Genomic DNA, 19540 nt, shown 5'->3' with positions numbered 1-19540 from the left:
CTTGAAGCTGTGGTTCCATTTCTCTGCGTTAAACATTTGCTAAGAAATGGCACCCAAAGTAAAGAAATCAATTAGGATTTTTAGTTTCTCTTAACAAAAAGCACAATTTTTTTTGGTAGTCCCACCCCGCCCACTCTGTAACAGGAAATAGGCAGGCAGTCTTGGGAGCAGGGAAACAGCAGAAGAGAAAACTCTGACTGGAGGAGGAAGCGCCACAGTGTAGAAAGACACTTTATTATGTTTGTTGCTCACTCAGGCCAGGAGAGGAGCTGCTCCTTAGAACAGAGGCCAGTCTCGGCCGTCTTGAGCAGCCGTCCAGGCAGGTGGAGGGGACCCACTCGCCCACTCGCTCCCTCGGGGAAGCGCAGCGCTGGCTCCGCGTGTGCCGAAAGGACAGCAGTCCAGAAGCCGGCCCCACACTGCACTTGTTACCACAGGAGGACTAAGCTCCTCACGCCCAGGGATCCCTGCCTGAGGCCTCTCAACGTCACAGCACACAGTGTTCGGGCCCCTCACCAGCTGGCCTGGCTGCTGTCTCAATCCCGTGTCCAGCAAGCTCACCGCCGGGGCTCTCCGTGTCGGCAGCAGACAGAAACGCCCACAGCCAGAGCCCCAAATCCAATGCCTGGCCCCGGTGCTACTGCTGCCCCCGTGTCCCAGAACCTGTCGGGCTCAGCTCCGCTGCTCTGGCCGAGGCCTGGCCGGGGGTCCCCGCTGCCCCTCTCGGTGGGCGCGGAGGCGGCTGGACATCCTCCGCATCACCATCCTCTGGGCCTTCAGGCGCCTCCGGAGCTTGTCGTTTTCCTTCAGAGTGAGGAAGAGTTTTTTTTTCAGGGCATCTAAGTCTAAAAGGGCGTAGCTGTGGTCAGACGGCTGCCTGGGGAGCGGCCTTCTCAGCCCTGTGAGGCTGGCCGGCCGACCCGGAGCCTCTGCTGCTTCCGGTCTCTGTGGCAACACCTGAGGACAGAGGGGAGTGAGAGCTGACAACTGCCCAAAGGCAAAAGCCACTATGGCACGGTAGGAGACACAGCACCAGCCCTGCGCGGCAGGACTCGCTTCCTGCTGTTCTCCTGAAATCCAAGTATGCCCAAATCACCGTGGTCAATTTTACTGGGAAGCTCAGAAATCAAGACTACATACCCCGCTCGTGGCGGTTCTCATGTGGCAGGTTCTTTGGGGCACCAGTTTCCACTGTGTCTGAAGCAATCATCTCGGGCTGAGACCTTCGTACCCAACCCCACGTCTTACCTGCTTTGTGGGGCCTTCGGTATTAGGGGGCAGCTGAAGCTCTTCAAGTGCGGTGTCCATGTTTCTCCCTAGGCTGTGCTCCTCGGCCCCTGCCTCAGGGAGGACCTGGGGACAGCGGGGTACAATCAGGCAGGTGGTGGCCGCAGACACGGGATCCACCCCAGCTGTTCCCCGTCCATCCCGAGTAATCCCTTCACGCCATCTGGGGAAGTGGCTACAGCCAGGGGACCAGCTCCCGGGTCTGCAGTGGCCTAAACAGCCATCTTCTCCCTCCTACACACTGGAACGGGAGCCTTAAGAAATCAGGCACGAGCCTCACTATCAACGGGGATTTCTACAATATTGCAAAGAAGGCAGGAAGCCTAAGAGTTTGGGCTTCCCCTTGCTAGGAAAACGGCAGAGCCTAGCAGGCAGCCTTGCCGGGCAGATGCTACCTGCTCTGTCTCCACCCACAGCAGGATTTCAACATCCAGGTGAACGGCCCAGGTACCTGACGCACCTTTTCTTTCTGCGAGTTGGCATTTCCTCTCTCGCCGGCAGGGTCTGTGTTCTCCCTCACCAGCTGCAAGAGACACACACGAGCGGATGCAGACGGCTGCATGGCCGCTTGCTTGGGAGGACAAAAAGATCTGCGGACCCCAAGATCCCTCACAGCCAGGCGCAGGCCTCGGTCCCCTCATGGTCCCCATGCTCGGCCCAGTGCCTGCCATGGCTAAGGAGCATTTGTTCAATTAAACTGACCAGAGGCCCGGCCCGGCTCGCACCACCTACTTGGTGTTCTCCTCCAAAGGTGTTCCCAAATCATGGTCAGTGGCCCCTGAGAAGGTCCCTATCAAGCCAGAGGCCTAATTCATGCATGTCACCCCAGGGCCTGGCATCCTGCTGCAATAAATGTTTGTCCTGGGAGCGACAGCATGTGGCAGAACACTCATCTCACCCTTGGCACCACCGGTGCAGAACCCGTAGTCCCCAGGCCTGCCAGGTGTGGTGACCTTAGAGCAGAGCCTGCCTGAACCGAAAAGGGCCACAGTCAGCTTCTCCCACCAGCCTGGCAGCAGAAGCACCAAGGACTACGACGGCAGATGTCCCCAGCCCCAGCTGTTAAACCGTAACCTTATTTCAGGGACAAACATTTTACACAAATATGTGAAAGTGACTAAACTATACCCCATTTGTTAACAAACATGCACCCACTTTGTGCCAGGCGACGCGCTGGTTGGACATACAGCAGGGAAACGAAGTCCCGGCCCTCGTGGAGCTTACATTCAAGGGAGGAGACGGAAACCTGAAGGAAAAGTGAAGCGGACCAGGTGCTAGAAGACCAAGGGGCGGGAGGGCCAGCGGGGGGTCGGGGGACGGGGGGTGGGGGGGCCTTCCTGGAGGACTTGAGAGCAGGGACAGCAGCCTATGGCCACCTGGGGCATGTTTGCCAACACACATCCGCCACGCTAGCCCTGCAGTCTGACTCCCCGTTTCCACCCTTCCACTCCGGGCTCCCTTCCCTCAATAAAATCCGCCAGCACAGGTGCCTGTTGGCCTCATGCTTGTCCCACCCCTGCTTTGCCTTCCTGTTGCAGCGGGTGCATCCCGTGCGCCCACACTCGGATTCAACAGAGTCCCCCCTCGTGGCTTCAACGTCCAGCTGTCCGTGAGCTCTCTGCTAAGCCAAACACGCACACCCTGCCCCCACCCAGATGTGTCCACCTCAGTATCCCGTGGGTACGTCAAATCCACACGCATGGGACCAAACTCCCCAGGGGGCCAACCACACTCTCCAGGGGCTCAGCGAGCTCCGCCTCCCTGACCACCCCAGCCTGCCAGGTCTGCAGAGTCCGTCCACGTGTCCACCTGCCTCCTCCCTGCATCCCACCTTCAGCTGAGGCCGTGACTACGCTCAGCTGGGACACAGCTTCCAACCAAGGCACTCTGCCTGTGGCCAGAGGGAGCCTTCCAAAGCCACTCCTCCCACTGCCATGGACTGAATGTTTATGGCCCCCCAAAACTCCCATGTTGACACTCATGGCCCCCACCATGATGGTGTTACGAGGTGAGGCCTTCTGGAGGTAAGTAGGTCGTGAGTGGAGCCCTCCCGGTGGGACTGGTGCCTCTAGGAGAAGACACGGGACAGCACGGGCTCCCCGCTCTGCTGTCTGCCCCCTGCAAACCCAGAAGGGGGCCCTGGCCAGAACCAGCATTGGGTGACCCTCCAGCCTGGATCAGTACTGTTCCTGAACGGGCCCAAATCTCTTCCACCGCAAGCCTGTGCCCACTGTCCCCAGCTCTCCCTCCACCACTGTCCTGGCAACATCCTTCAGTTCTCCCGACCCAGCTGTCTGCCTTCACCAGTCAGCACAGGCCCAGCAGCAGGCGGCGGGACCTAAGTGACAGTGGCGCCCACTGCCAAGCCCTGACTGGCTACTTGGACACAGAGCACTGCCTCTGGATGCAATACGGAGCCTGCTGGTCTCGAGCCCACGGGAGACCCAGTCGGCAAAAGAGAGAGGACCGAGCTCCTGGCACATGTGCCAGCCGGCTTCTTCAACAGCATCCTGGTGTGCAGCATGACTTATTTTTAAAGTGGCTTTAAATTATGACTTCTCTTAAAGCGAAGGTCATGGCCAGCAGGGACACAGGGCTCTGGACCCCAGAGGCTTGACAGTGCTGCTTTCACTGTAGTTCTTGGCCTCCACTTTGCCTGCAAATGTTACCACCACCACCCCCAACTGCTCGGTGGAGCGTGTGGACTGGATCTGCAAAGACAAAAGGCAGCCTCGTGTCCCTACCTGCGTGGGGTCCTGAAAGGCAAACACCGTGGGTACGGCGTTGTGCTTCAGGTTCTTGCGGTTCCCAAAGGCACTGAAGCACTCGGGCTTGAAGTGTTCAGAGCAGATGACGGTGTGCTGCTTGGGCTTGAAGTTGCCCCGGCCAATGTTCAGCACCCATTCCTTCAGCAGCTCCGGGCGGCTGAATGGGAACCTACGGGCCGAGGCAGGAGACGTGAGAGATCCAGCAGAGCTGAATCTGGCACTTCAGATCTCGCAGAATTTCCACACCACCACACAGCATTGCACTGGGCAGCTCTGGAAATTCAGTACTTTGTTAAATCACATCGAATTTCTAGAAGCTTCCTTCATTGCTTCAGGAGCCTGTCACGTGCAGGGGACTGTTCTCGGTGCTGGGATGTGAGAGTGAATAAGAAAGTCCCCGCCCTCAAGGACCCTACCTCCTAGAAAGGGGCAATGGCTGGTAAACCATGAGAGGGCGGAGCTGGATGCATTCTGAAAGCCATGCAGCAAGGTTTGCCTGTGGACTGTGGAATAGGGAAGGAAGGAGGTTTGCGTTTCAGGTGGCAGTGGCCATAGAAGGAGCAGGTTAGGGGATCAGAAGTTTGTTTTGTACGTTAGGTGTTAAATTTGAGGTGCTTTTTAGACTGTCCACGTGCTGGAGTGGCAGGTGGGCACACGTGTCTGGAGATGTCGATGTGGGATGGACCCTGCATAACCCATAGACCTGGATGAGACTGGTGCCCTCGGCAGCAAGCTTGTATGGGGACCACGACTGGGCCATGGCCCACACCCCAAGTGCTCCAACACCTGTGACAAAGGAAGAGGGCAGAGAAGTGTCCTATAGGCAAAGTGGGAAAAGCAATTCAGGGGTCGATGATCAGTTGTGTCAAATGCTACAGAGGCCGACTACAATGAGGACGGACCCCTGGATCTGGCATCATAAGGCTCACTGGTGACTGGACATTGCTCTTTTGTGGGAGCTGCGGGAATGGCTTCAAGAGAGTACAGGAGACAACCCCATCCCCGCGTATGTCCCCAGCAGAAACAAGCGGATGCACGCACCAGAGGACACCAGGTGGTCTCTGTTCATTTTTATGCATGTTATACTTCAATCAAAGCATTTATTACAAAACAGAGTGTAATGGGGAGCGGGAGAGAGGGAATGCGAACAATGAGCTCAAGACACCCTGAGGAGCTGTGCTGTCAAGGGGGCAGAGAAACCTTGGAGAAAGTGTGCAACATTCCCCTGCGCACCGGAGGGCGAGGACGCGCTCTGCTGGGCAGGGCGGCAGACTGGGCGCGCTGAGGAACGGCGGCCCTGGGAAGGCGAGGGCGGACTCCGAAGTCTCCACCATCTCCCACGCCCCCGCCAAGTCCCTTCCCCACCGCCCTGACACCGACACCCCTGGAGGGTTCATTCCTCCACTGCAGCCGCCCCAGGTCCTCCCTTCACGACATGACGCACGGGGGCGGCGGGGGGGGCTTAGCAGGGCGCCGACACGCCGCAAGGCGGACCACCGCCCCACGGCGCATTCCTCCCGCCGAGCACCTACTACGCTCCCGGCCGCGGCTGGGAACGCGGGAGGTGACGCCAGCCGGGCCATACACGCCCAAACCCCAAAGTCATTCCAGAAGGCCGTGCGGCCGCGGGCCGGCTGCTCCGCCGCTGTCCCCGCGGCCAGGCCAAGGCGGCGCTGGCCTCGTGGGCCCAGGACCCCTGCCCGTCCCGCGGGTCCGGAGGCCGCACGTCTTCGGGCCTCCCCAGCGTCCCCGCTCAGCGCGCCGAGGCCACCGAGCTCCTCCGGGGGCCCCAGGTCCGGGCCTCCCGCGCCCCCGGCGCCCCCGCCTCTCACCGGTGGAAGGTGAGCTGCTTCCTGCGGCTGTTGTAGCGGTTGCAGCACTGCCGGGCCGCGCACGACTTCGGCATCTCCAGACCAGGCCCGGTGCCCCTAACAAAGATGGCGGCGGCGGCGCCCGCAAGCCGCGCAGGCGGGGCGGCCGGGGCGGGGCCGGGGCGGGGCGCCGGGTGCGGGAGGCGGACCTGGCCTGGCTCCAGGGCGCGCTCACCGGAGGTCCCCGCGACTGGCGTCGCCCCAGGGTCGGGTGGGCCCTGGGCGCCACGTCGAGGGGTGCTCGCGGCCCCAACTCAAGCCCGAAGCCCAACCCCCAAGCTTGGGCCGGTGCAAGTCTCACCCCGATTCGCTACAGTCGGTCGCCCGTCACCTTGCTTTGACCCTCCGCCCCCCACGCAAGACACGCCACTAACAGCTTTGGACCCCTGGAAAGCAAGAAGACCCAACCCCCACTTTAGTCAGTATTAAGGCCTCGAGAGGTGTTAATAAGCAAGTTTTGGCTCCTCTGATGTCGCTGGAGGAGGGTCTAGCTGGCCACCGTTGGTGTCAGATAAGAGGCCAGTAGAGGATCAGGCACTGGGAACCCCAAGAGCAGACGGGCAAAGTGAGCACCGGAGGGGGCAGTCCCATCCCGGGCTCCCTGCGCCTCGGAGGCTGCAGCCTCACAAAGCAGGCGCACCATTCGCCAGGGTTTAAGCAGCTAATCCAGAATTTGACAAAGAAACTGAAAGCTATTCATGTCTACTCATACTATAGTTTGTTTCTGAAGAATTCACTAGAAAAGTATTTTAAGAGCCCTGGGCATTATTCAGTTTGCTAAACACAAACTCAGACTTTTTAACTTCCCAGAGTCCTCAGGTGATCATAGTTTAGGAAGGTGATGAGGGGAGGAGAAACACAATTGTCCTTCAGCGCAGAACACAAGCACCTGAAGCTAGACATGAACCTCAAAGTAGCAATATATTTATTTACAAAATATACAGTTTCACAGAAACAGCTTCGCTTTATACACATAAACTTTAAAATTACACAGAACCATGTAAACGATGTTAAGTGTCTGGCCTGGCCAAAGCCCATGGGAGGGGCCTACTTTGGGGGTAACATCTCTCCCTCCCTTCATTAGCCACCAACCAGGAGCCCCTGGATGGGTCATGCCTAATTTGCATATAGAAACTGATTGCAGCTGCCCAGTTCAATCTAACACAAAAACCAAGGTGTCTGACTTTTTAAGACACCACCCACAGGGATAGATCTGTTAAAAGAACAAAAATGCAATCAAGGAAACAGAAATGGCGATGAGTATCAGATGCATTCCAGAGGCATCAAACCTTCAGCACATGTAACAATTGCCAGGTTGGCAGGTCCACTCTAAAATCGGTCACATTCTTCACATGCACTTTAAAAATCTTGTGGAGTTTTTTAAAAAAGAAGAAAAACACTTTGAAACTTTGGTTATTGTCATGGTGAAGACACTGGACAGGCATTGTCACGGGGCAGATCTTTGGCAAATTCCTCTCCGCCTTGTCCTGGATGTCTGCCCTAGTCAGAGCCAGATAACTGTCTGGAGAGAAGGTTGTTTCTAAACCAGCTTACTATTTTCTCTACAGAACATCTCCCTTGGGGAGCTTCACAATAAACTGGGTTTCAGAAACTTTCTCTCTATCTGTATGTTAATACAAGCAACAGAGTATTTTTTAAAAAATAAGACAGTTGACTGGACAACTGTGAAAGATACTAGGACAAAACATGGGCTCTGAATAGCCAAATTATGGTTCAAACCCCTTGTTCCTTCAGTGAGAACGTGGAAAGTGTGCCTGTTGGCCCCGCACAAAGGTGCCACATGAAGGGGAAGCCCCTGGCAGGGATCCCACAGGCCCATCCTGCTGCAAATAAACATGACTAACTTGGGCATTCTTCCCTTTCCATGCCTTACGAGAAACAATGCTTATGAAAACATACTCATCAATTTACAAAACATGTCTGAGAACAAGAACTTGAACTGCTAAAGAGCAATATCAATTTTGGAGAAAGCTGAAGCCCTCCTCTCCTCCCAGCCCCAGAACCACCAGTGTCCCGGGGTATACTGCCCTTGGACAGAGTTCTGCAGGGGCTTCTGGTGCAAACTCCCTGGTTTCCCCAGAGCTGGCCCTCACAGGGGCCTCCCCAGTTCAGGATGCTAGTGGAGATCTAAGGAGCTCCGCACAGTTCAATGGTATATTCCTGAAGGCCTCTGTTACCCTATCACTCACTCACCAACATAAACGAAAAAAAGGACTCAAGTCCCAACCTTGCCCTGTGGAACCAGCAGGCCAGCCTGTGTAAAGGGCATACTAAGACCCACGCATAGGAGAGGCCTCCTTCCCACTCTTCCTTTACCCATAATTCAGAGGAACACCATTTGGGTCCCAGTAATTGCCTGTCCTTTATGATTCTACCAGAGTAAGGTGAGGGGAAGAGACGAGGAATGAACCTAAATGCCCCCACACTTGGAACCCGCTAGCCTAGGCCTCACCCCAACACCTCACACACCACCTGGAGAAAGGGCACTCAGCAAGGAATCGGCCAGTACTTTTGGCTGTATCGTGCAAAAAGACAGGTTTTTTTTACATCGTGCAAAACAGGAAACTGAGTTATGAACACAGGCCACCTCAACCCACCAACCAACCCCCTTTCCACAGAGAAGCGGCCACACTGTCCCTTTTAACAAACAGAAGGAAACCTAAGAACCACGAGCTAGCCTGCCACCGCATGGCTCCTCTCAGAGTGAGGCCAGAGGGCTCCAGCGGATGACAGGCCACTAGGGCAGCTCTGATGGGTGCTGTACAGACACTTGTGGTAAAAGACTTAACACACAAGAAAAAACTTACACATATGGCTGTTCATTAACAGGCCGGGGAAACCGAACAACTCCTCTCCCCAACACAGTGGAAGCAGGAATAACAGCTAGCACGTGTTCCAGTCGGCAGGAACTTGTTAACAATGATAGCAAAAACTCACAACTACCATGTACCCTCATTTTCAGCTGAACCAAACCCACTGCACTTGGGTGTGTAGTCCACCTCCACTGCAGAGAACACAGCTCTGGCAGCAGCTTTGGCCAACGAAGATTTTATTCGTCACTATGTACAGTTTCTACCTTGGACAGCCTGTCCTTTTGCTTAGGCACCTGAATGGCAGGGATCTGCCCGCACCAGAGCGGAGAGTTCTGTGCTCAACTAAGAGAGGGGCCAAAAAGCCCACCGTCCCTTCGATTCCTGGCGGCAGCCTCCTCGCCCACCAGCAGTCAGTCCAGAAACAGCTTCCGGGAGCCCATGCGGGAGCGGTTGGAGCGGCGGATGTCAAACTTGGAGTCCCGGCACTTTTGGCAGACAAACACTTCTGGAACGTTGGATTTCCGGATTTTTGCACAGGACAGGTGAATCCAGGTGTGACACTCATTACACTCAATCATGGGGCGGCCCGCAAACGGCTTCATGCAGAAGCAGGTGACAAGGTCCCAGGAATCATCATCTGGAAGGAAAGAAACACGTGAGGATGGAAGATAACTTTCAGCTCCTCTCCACCAGGAAGCTGCGCATCCAACAAGGAGAGCAGCTGAGTGTCGAAGAGACCTGTTACTCCTAACAAAAATGCTTTCAACGTCACTTAAAGATGATACTTCTCTCTGAAAAACGCAGAAAATGCACAAAAGGCACTGAAGTGTGGGGCGACCAGCTATTACCCAGGAGACGCTTACTTATGGGCCACATGGTTTTTGTATTTATTGTGAGGTTTGTCTCGAGGTCTCGGCTCTCTCTAGCAGCGTCGACCCCTTCCTGAGCCCCTCGGTACACACCCACCCTCCTGCACTTTCCTCCTCCCTGGAGATGGGGGGCACTCTGCTGTCACAATCCACGGAAAGGACCCGATCCTCTGCCCCAGAGAGATGACCACTTAAAATAACCTCTCTCTAACCACCAGCCAACAAGTGGGTCCTTCAGGGACACTTACCCGAGTCTACCATTATGTCCTCATCATTGCCAGTGCTGTCCTCGTCTCGGAACACCACCTGCTTTCCCTGCCGGACGATAGTCCGTTTGCCTTCAGTTTTTATTTCTTTGACCTGATCAGGTGACACCGTGGCACAAGATCCACTCGAGGGTGTGTCGGAGTCCCAGCCTGAGCAGCGGTCGCTGGGGGCCTGGGGAATATCCTGCAAGGTGGGACTCGTGGGGGTCTCCCCGTACGGATCAGCAGTGTCCAGCTTCAGCAAGCCACCCCTGTACCCGTCCTTCTCGGGCACGTCGCTATCCCTTCGCTTCCTCTTCTTCTTCTTCTTCAGCTTGTCCGTCTTCTTTCTGTCCAGCAGGAAGTTGCTAGGCTTGGCTCGCTGCAAGAGAGTGGGCTGCAGGTGGCTAAAGCAGCGGTCAGAGACTGGCAAGGGCACGGAGGACGCAATGTCGGTGAAACCAGCGTCCCAGCTGTCACTGTCGATGGTGCCAGAGGTGCTGTTGGCAGGGCTGGGGCTGCTCCTCAAAGGGAGTTCCTACAAGGATGGAGGTAGAGGTGGCGGGTTCTGATTATTGAGACCAGCCCCCGGCCCTCCCCCAGCCAGGGCGAGCCTCCAGCCATGTGTTCGCACAGCCCTGGGCTGCTCAGTTCTCAGAGAAACAGCAGCATCATTACTAGTTTAATATAATGCCACGAAAGGCGAAAACACCTTCCTTTGCTGAACCCTCAGCCAGGAAATCAGCCGACATTCAACAGGCATCTGTGGAAAAGACACGACAGACGCCCTCTCACGTCCTCTTACCTCTCCCTCATTGTAAAATCTCTCCTTCCGTTTGCCTTCCCAAGAGATACATTTTTTTAATTAACTGAATTTAAATTAGCTTTGAGAATTTCCTGACACTTTTAAAAAACTGGAGACATCCAAAAATATTGTAAAATCAAAGTAGATAATTACTGCCCCAAAGCAGTGAGCTGAACTCTATGGCTCCTTCAGATCATTCGAGCACATTATCCTCAAATAGTAGAACGCAGCTTGGTACGAGGCAAGCGTTATCCACCGTGTGGCAAGTGGAAATAATAAACCAGTGCTGGGATTTGGAATCCTAGAAATTCTGGATTCTTTTACTTTTAGCTTAATCCAGTATCAACAAGTTCTCTGACGCTGGGGCCCCACACCGGCTCTGCCCAGTCTGCCCTCTCTCAGCAGGGAAAATGGAAACCTCTTCTCCTGCCTGGCTTCTAACCACGAGTCCCTGAAGGCTCCGGTGTGTGGTCCTCACAGCAACCAGGAGGCTGCCAGAGAGGCAGGGTGTGCACCCCGTGTCCACATATCTCCTTGAACCCTAACCTCTACCACTAATTAACTGGTGACCTAGAGCCAGGCAGTTCCCTCACTGCACCTCAGTGTCCTCATCTTTAAGCTGGGGATAAAAAATAGTCCCTACCTCATAGCAATATAAGGGCCAAGAACAGTGTCTGGCCATAGCAAACACTCAGCAATTATTGGCCATTAATAAGAGCAAGCAGATATCAAACACAATATTTACAAATAAACTTTGAAAGTTTACCAAGCCATTTCTAGACAAGCCTGCACTTTTTATTGCAGTTTTAGGAACCAATTCCCTGGCTGGCCTGTTCCCAAGAAACAGTTCTGCCGGACCACTGCCTGAGGTCCTCCCAACCAACACCTTCCACATCCTCAGCCCCACTGTCCGTTCAGGCGCCCAGCCTGACTGCCCGGCAAGAAAGGTCTCCAGCACTCAGAAGATTACCTCCTTCGGATAAGGGATGTATCCAGCATAGGCCAAGACAAAGGTGCAGAATTTGTTGAAGTCCTCCACAGTCCTGCGCCTCTTGTAACTAGGGGAGTATTCCTGTTACCAGGGGAGAAAAGACAGTATGTTTGAAGGAGACACTTGGGTGGAATCACAGAAACAAAACAAAGCAAGCTGGAGCTTTTATCGTCAACCACTCAAAAAATTCTGTTAGATTTACAGACAGTCTAGAAACAAGATAAAGTAAGTTCAGGTCAAGAAATAACACCATTTTCAGAAAGCTGAAAAAGGAGTATTAAGATTTTTATGCCAAGAATGTTGGGAAACTGGCTGGGAGATAAAAGCTGGTACAAAAGTCTATTTCTTAGCGCTCATGTGGCATTTTCTGACCTTATCTGTTAGTCTCTGCAGGCCTATCAGGAGCTCTAATAACTAGTTTTTTTGCTAGATTTTTCCATTTTGAATATGAACGCTTGCTGCAGCTGTAGGTAAAGTATTTTAAGCGATTTCAAAAATCAACTACTCCTTATCTGTCAGGTTTCTCAGAAGATTAATCCTCCTTAGGACCTGGGAGGGACCCCGAAGCTAAATCTCAATTGACCCCCGCCCAGCCAGGGTGGCCTGAGCGTCCCCTCCGCTCCTCCAACAGTCGGGGTGCACCCCAACGTTTCCTAACTCAGAGAGTAAACCAGAAGAATTCCTGCCAGGCTTAGCTGCACATTTAAGATGCAATACTAGAAATTTCTGTTCGTAAGTCGGGAACACCCATAATAAGAAGGGATTTTTCTCCTAGGAGCCTACAATGGGGAAAAGAGCCCTTATTTGATTCCAGGCAAAACAGCTGTGCTTTATTACTGTTTATTCGACCAGCAAGTTTACGAAGATTTCCTTTAAGCACTTTTATCACTCCGCACACTCCCCATCCCTACCTAGATGCTCAGCTAATCTTTCCAGAGCCTGGGGCCCAAGGCGCTGCTAGGTGCAAGCCAGCGGGGAAATGCAAGAGCAGGGCACCTGGGCCCTCCCGTCCCCGGGGAGAGCCCGGAGGTACAGGCGTGTGGCCCACAGGTTTTATTCCAGAATCTACTTTTTAAAAGAATTTTCTCAACTTGGTTCTGGCAAACCACATACTCTCGATCCCCTCGGACCCCGAAGGCCGCTCAGTCAGCTGAGGCAAACGCAGCGCGGTGCCCGGCGTTTCCCGCATGTGCGAGATCCGGCCCCCGGCCCGGGAAACGCTGGCCGGCCGCGGTGGGAGGGCCGAAGCCGCGGTGCTCAAACTCCGGGGAGAACTTTTATTTCGGCGGGGACCGTGCAGAAGTGGGTTGGGAGCCGGGACACACAGCGGAAGGCGGCGTCGCCCTCCAGCCCAGCGGGCGGGGACACGGCGCGGGGGTCTGCTGTGGGGGCCGCGCCGCCCCCACCCCGCCCGCCAGGCCGCCTTCAGAGAAAGCAGATGGCGGTGCGGCCCCCTCCCCGCGCTCCTGCGGAAGCCGCCCCCCGCCGGCACTCGGCCCCGGAAGGTGCGGGGCCCATCCCGCAGGGATGTAGGAGGGGGCGCCAGGCAGAATTTGGGGGTCCCGGGGCGGCTCCGCGAAGCCCCCGAGGCGCAACGAGATGCGCCAGAGCCCGGCGCCGCCTCCCCTCCCCCCCCCCCGCCCGCGGTTGCCGGACCCGCACCCGAAAGCCTGGCAAGCCTCCGCGGGGGGAGGGGACCGCGCGGGGCCGCCGCGGGGGAACGGCCGGGAGTACCGAGGGCCGATCCCCGGAAGGAGGGGGAGTGAGTAGTCGGGGCGGAGCGAACAGAGCCCGCGGGCGGGGGCCGGGGGGCCGGGGGGCCGGGGGGCGGGGGCCCCGCAGGGAGAGGCGAGCTCGCCCGGGGATGGTTGGGGGTTGGGGGGCGACCAGGCCCGAGTCTCTGGAAGGGGTGGGGACCCCTAAGGACGCGGGCCCCCGAGGACTGGGGGCGGCGGGGACCGATCGAGCCTCGCGCGGAGTCAGGGGGCGGGGCGCGGGCCGCGGGCCGCCGGGCCCGGGGGATTAGGGGAGCAGCGGGGGCTGCGCCGAGCCGAGTCCGGTCTGAGGGGGGCCGCGAGCCCCCGGGGGGGGAGGGGAACTCCTCCGAGAGAAGCGGGAGCGCGAAGCCGGTGGCGGCTTGGACGGCGTCCCCGTGCGGGGACGGAGTAAGCAGGCCGGCGGGGAGGGGCTGGGGGCGCCGACAGGTCCCGGGGCTACCCGAGGCCGGAGAGGAGCGTCCCGGGGGAGAGAAGTGGGCGCAGCGGCCCTGAGGAAAGGGCGCGGGAGGACGCGGACGTCCGGGAAAGGGACACCGAGGCGAGGGCCAGCGGGGAGGACCAGGCGCGGGCCCGAGCAGGGGGCGGGGGTGGGGCTCCCGGGGGGCGACGAGGGAAAGCTGGGGGAGCGGGAAGGCGGCACTCGGGGAGACTAGGGGTCCGGATTCCCGGGGAGCGCAGGATCACGGCTGAGGTGGTCGGGGGCGATCCGGACGCAGCTCTCACTCACCTCCGGGTGGAAGGCGGCGGCGCAGGAGTCGGAGTCCATGTTCCGGGCGGGGGGCGACGGCTGCGGGAGTGCAGGAGCCGGGATGCGGCCGCGGCGCCGCTCTGGGCTGGGGGCTCCGGCGGCTGCGTAAGGCGAGGGCGGACCGGGGAGGGGTCGCCCCGGCCGAAGGTGATGAGGGGCTCGGCGTGTCGCGTCCCGGGCTCTGTGCTCGCGGACTAGCGGCTCCACAGCCGAGCAGAGTGGGCGACGCAGCTCCCACGGCCGGCGCGGCGGGAGAGGCGGGAGAGTCGCTGCGGGGGGCGGCGGCGGCGGCGAGCGGGAACCCGACCGGCTCCCCGACCTGACGCCCAGTTCGGCTCGTGTCTCGGGAGGGAGGGCGGGAGAGCCGCGAGGGCTGTCGGGAAATGTAGTCCGGTGGCGTCTGGAAGGCGGGGGTCGCGGGGGCGTGGCGCGAGCCGGACGCAGAGCATTGTGGGGGCCGTAGTCGCGGCCTCGCCAGAGCGGCGCACAAAGGCTACCATGAAGACTCCAGCTCCCATGGGGCTCCGCGCGGCGGCGGCCGGTGTGCGGGGGCGGTGTCCTCCGGGCTCGAGGCCGCTCTAGCGTGGGTGGGGTGGGGTGGAGTGGGGGCTCGCGCCGGCCTGGCCGCTGGGGGGAGGGGCGGCGCGGGCGGTCGCGCCTGGGTCTCCGCCGGCGGGGTTGGCCGGGGCGGCGGGGGCGGGGCTGACGGCCTGGGTCGCGAAGGGCGGCGGCGGCAGCTAGCGCCTCCTCTTTCTCCTCTGGCGCCTGGGGTTTGCGCCCCTTTGTGGGGCGGGGGGTCCCCGGGGCCGGGCGGGAGTGGGGGGCCGGGGCGGGGCGTTGACGTCGCCTGGGCTGGGCGGAGCGAGTTTGTTTCCGCCGCTGCGGGTGTCCTGGTCGGCTGCTGCCGGCTGCGGGTGTCCGCGGACAGCCGGCCGATCCCCGCAGGCCTGGGGTTGGACGAGGCTCTCTCTCGTGGTATCTCCTGGATTCGCTTTTGGGTGCCGGGTTAGTGCATTAAAAAAAAAAACAACTCGATACCAGCGTTGTCAATGTCTGAAAGATGTTTGCCTTAAATTCATTGTTTTAGCCTTCGCTTGACCTTGGGAACACCCTCCCCTCCGGCCCGTTTTCTCACTTTACATCCTGAAAATATTCTTCATAGGATTACAACGGTGGAGGGTGAGGTGAAAACATGGTATGCGATATTTGGTATCGACATTTACATTCACCTTGTTTATTGATACTTAATTGACCACTGGCAGTGTTTAAATGCCAGACCACCAAGTATTTTCCAACTTCATATGTTGAAGGTTGACTCTGAATACTTAGTTGACTCCCCTGATGAAATTACCAAAAGGCTGCCTGGTGTTCTTTAACATTTTTAATAGCCATTTGAAAGGAAAAAATGTATATACAAAATGCAGATGATTCAACAACGTATTTGGTAGCTTCAAAGACAAACTGTTAAAGGGGAGTGACAAATTTTTTTATTTAAATCAGAAAACAGACCCTTGGACTTACTGGAATGATGAGGTTATTTGACAGAATGCTACATTAGCTGGCTATTACTATTTCAGTGGTTAAGATAATTCTGATGAAAACATTTAGAGTGGTTAACGGAGTTCATCTTAGAAATGTTTCTCTGAGGTTCAGTTTCCTAAACTACAAAATTTTTAGTTAGGGCCTGGCTTAATAAATGGTAGTTTACCGTTATGTGGTTCTTGTATTATTTCTACAATATTGAAGCCCATTGGAGGGCTCCCCCGAGGTGATAAATTGAGGTGCTTTACGAGGTAAAACAGATAAATTCCTAAGAGAAAAACAGACATTTTGGACTTGGCCTGTCAATATTATATTAACAATTTCTTACAGAATTGTCAAATTCAAATGATATAGCCACGGATTTGGAATGTTCCCTGATCTCTGTGGCCAGAGCAAATATCCTGAGGTTAGCCAGTGCTACCCAGGGTCAGATTCACCAGGAGCAACTTGTTGTACCTGAATAAAAAAGAGCTAAGAAGGCTATTATGCTATTGGTAGTTTAAGAATGTAAATACCAAGAAGAATTATTACTATAGTTGAACCACAAATCAAAGGAGGGAATTTTTTTACACCTGGTCATTATTCCCTATGGTAAATTTTTCACATAATAAACATTAAATCCTTTCCCACACACACAGATTAAGAAACTGATTCTCAAACTTCAAATGAATTAAAGAAACACTAAGGAAGGAAAATCCCAAACTTGGGTTGTGGCATGTGACAGATTTTCAGACCAAGTGATAACTCTTCCTCAGAGTGGGTATTCAATAGATATTTCTGGGATGTGTCCTCAGTAAACAGTAATCTTAGTACATAGGTGTGATCAGTACCTTCCTGCCACTCCAGTGAAAGAGAAAACTTCATGCAGAAAGGACTTTTTTTGTGTCTCCTTCAATTTCCCTTAGAAATTTAGACATTAATGTTTACCATCCCTTCCCTAATCTCAAAAAAAGGACGATAGCCATGCACAGTGGCAGTATCATAGCCAATGAGGTCTGAGGCGCACAATTATTGCTAATTGAAAACTTTTCCCAATACTTAAAGTTGGCATTGGCAATTTTTGACAGTCCCTGTGGAGACTGAACCAAAAAAAAAAAAAAAAAAAAAAAAAAACACCAGTAGTTGACCTAAACTAAACTCAATAGCATAAAATGTAGCTAGTGGGTTGATAAAGTTGATTTTCTCTATATGGTAGGCTAAGGTTTGTTCATTATCTTGTTTATTTTTCAGGTGTACTGTCCTACTCCTTGGGCTCCAGGGAGCAAATCGTGAATTCCTTGATTCATTCAAGAGCATTAGCCACAGTAGCCAGATTCGACTGGTGTCTATAATTCTTTAGTTTCTGGTTAAAAAAAAAATTATACCTGCTACGGAATGCTAATTCTCAGATGATTACAGTTGCTTAGGAGAGGTGGAAAAAAGCCAACATTAGCACAGGTTGTGACAAGTTAAAAATACTAAGAATACCATGGTTTCCCAGTAAGTAACTTGAGAATGTAGTTATTTTAATTGAGTTACCAAATATAGCTTCACCTTCCTAAATCTCACTGGCTACTCTGCATTCATTTAGGGGAACATTCGGGTAAAGCTTTCTGCTTCCCATTTTAACTCTTTGCTCTTGAGTGTGGGTGTGAACATAACCAAAGGTTTATTTTTCCCAGAACAATTTTCTGATGTTTCAGCTTTTTGTTCAGCTTAATAGTATATTCTCATGAATTCTTCCCACCCTTTGTCTTTTTCCTTGCTCGGTTCCATTTCCAGAAGATGGAAAAAAAATGAAAATTGTATTGTTTTCAACTTTTGGTACCTTGACTACTGTATGAATATATGTGTATGAATAATTTGAAAACATTGATCTCTAGACCATATATTGTCAGATTTCCACATAGTGAGGAATATGATTTACGCATAGAAGAATCAAATGGGTTTCTTATATTATGGTACACACAAGTAGAATATAAAGGTAATAGCTAACACTATGCCAAACTGTTTAAAATGTTTTTACTTACAATGTCTTTTTTTTTTTTTTGAGACAGAGTCTCGCTCTGTTGCCAGGGCTAGAGTGCTGGGGCATCAGCCTAGCTCACAGCAACCTCAAACTCCTGGGCTCAAGCCATCCTCCTGCCTCAGCCTCCTGAGTAGCTGGGACTACAGGCACATGCCACCACACCCGGCCAAGTTTTTCTATTTGTAGTAGAGATGGGGTCTGGCTCTTGCTCAGGCTGGTCTGGAACTCCTGGCCTCAAACGATCCTCCTGCCTTGGCCTCCCAGAGGTTAGGATCACAGGCGTGAGCCACCGTGCCTGGCCTCACTTACAATATCTCTTTTACATATATAAATGCATTTAATAAATAGAGAATACTGTAACACTCCTTAAAGAAAAGCTTTTATATATAGTAAGTAAATTACAAGCCACACTTTACCGGAATCAGAAAAAATCAGGGTGGTAGCCGAGCACAGTGGCTCGAGCCTGCAGTCCCAGCTACTGAGCCCAGGAGGAGTTCAAGACTACAGTGAGCCATATCAGGCCACTGCCCTCCAGCCTAGGAGACAAGGAGATCCTGCCTCTAAAAAGAACAAATAAGAAAAAGAAAAAAAAATCAGGGTGTGTAATAGGGAAAAAGGCACAATGATGGTGTTTACAACTAATTGAGCACAACCAATTACAGATTCCTTTGTTCCTTCTCTACTCCCACTCCTTCACTTGATCAGCCTCAAAAATAAAAAAATAAGGCACAATCATTTCCGACTCTATAAATACTAAGGTCTGAGTTCCTAAATATTCTCACAGAAAAAAAAGGCTAATAGCTTAGCAGTTTTTAATGATCTCAATCACCTTTTGTTCAATCTGCCCAAAATTAGAATTTAAATATCAAAATTAAGTAGTTTAAATTTTTAGAATTAAACAGTACCATTATAGACTGGGTGTGGTGGCTTCATGCCTGTAATCCCAGCATTTTGGGAGGCTGAGGTGAGAGGATTGCTTGAGGCCAGGAGTTCGAGACTAGCCTGGACAACATAGCCAGGCCCCTGTCCTCGCTATAAAAAATAGAAAAATTGACCAAGAATTATGGTGCACGCCTGTAGTCCCAGCTACTAAAGAGACTGAGGTGGGAGGATTGCTTGAGGCCCGGAGTTTGAGGCTGAAGTGAGCTCTCATGATGCCACTGCACTCCAGCCTGGGCAATACAGTGAGAACCTCTCTAAAAAAATAAATAAGTAAATAAATAGAACCATTATTTGTTAAATCACATTATCACACATTAAATCACATTATCTTAAACAAGTTACTTAGGCAAAGAGCATTTTCATTATTTTAGAATAAACTTCTAAAACTTTTATGACTGAAGTTTATAAATACAAACATTTCCCCATAAACTACTACTCATTTGGCAGAGTTAACATCATCCTCACCAAACAATAATGTTTCCACCACACCATTGTGTTGGATGATAATGGAAGAGTTAAAATCACCTTCATTAATACAGTTAGCTGATTATATAGATGGCATTGTCATACTGAGATCAATGAGGTTCTCACATTCTAATTTTGAACTCATGAGATTGACAAGCAAAAAAAGGAATTAAATAGCATGCCTGGGTTAGTAGGTTATTTTAAATTCCAGATACAGCTGATAGGTCTAAATCCGTTCCCTTCTTTTCTAGCCACATTCCTTTATTGACTTAACTATATATACACATGGTCTCAAATGCTTGCCTGTTAGGTCCAGGATATCAATAATACTTTTCTCAAGAACTGAAATTTTAATTTTATTTTGAACTTATTTTAATATACAGGTTT

General features: G+C 53.4%; 2 protein-coding genes and 1 pseudogene across 4 annotated transcripts; 1 reads left to right on the top strand and 2 right to left on the bottom strand.

Annotated features, from left to right (window-relative positions):
- Nucleotides 1–213: 213 nt before the first annotated feature.
- On the bottom strand, nt 214–5997 carry THAP3 (THAP domain containing 3). Of its 3 annotated transcripts, none has more exons than XM_069477294.1 (5): nt 5888–5997; nt 4032–4224; nt 1748–1810; nt 1249–1353; nt 214–957 (listed from the first exon to the last, which is right to left on the bottom strand). In XM_069477294.1, the coding sequence occupies exons 1-5, from the start codon at nt 5959–5961 to the stop codon at nt 673–675; spliced, it is 720 nt and encodes a 239-aa protein (XP_069333395.1). In that variant the 5' UTR covers nt 5962–5997; the 3' UTR covers nt 214–672. The 3 variants fall into 3 exon arrangements, with proteins under 3 accessions (XP_069333395.1, XP_069333397.1, XP_069333396.1); XM_069477296.1 differs by having other exon boundaries at nt 214–804; XM_069477295.1 differs by having other exon boundaries at nt 1739–1810; nt 5888–5986.
- Nucleotides 5998–6865: 868 nt separating this feature from the next.
- On the bottom strand, nt 6866–14497 carry PHF13 (PHD finger protein 13). The gene is made up of 4 exons (XM_069477293.1): nt 14176–14497; nt 11650–11751; nt 9878–10412; nt 6866–9397 (listed from the first exon to the last, which is right to left on the bottom strand). Exons 1-4 carry the CDS (start codon nt 14212–14214, stop codon nt 9171–9173), a joined length of 903 nt encoding a protein of 300 aa, XP_069333394.1. The 5' UTR covers nt 14215–14497; the 3' UTR covers nt 6866–9170.
- Nucleotides 14498–16697: 2200 nt separating this feature from the next.
- On the top strand, nt 16698–16817 carry LOC138390985 (U4 spliceosomal RNA; annotated as a pseudogene).
- The last annotated feature ends 2723 nt before the right edge of the window (nt 16818–19540 follow it).

This window comes from Eulemur rufifrons, chromosome 8, assembly GCF_041146395.1.
Source record: "Eulemur rufifrons isolate Redbay chromosome 8, OSU_ERuf_1, whole genome shotgun sequence".
NCBI lineage: Eukaryota > Metazoa > Chordata > Mammalia > Primates > Lemuridae > Eulemur > Eulemur rufifrons.
Note: the sequence above shows the minus strand (reverse complement) of the source record. Positions and strands in the feature narration are given on the sequence as shown.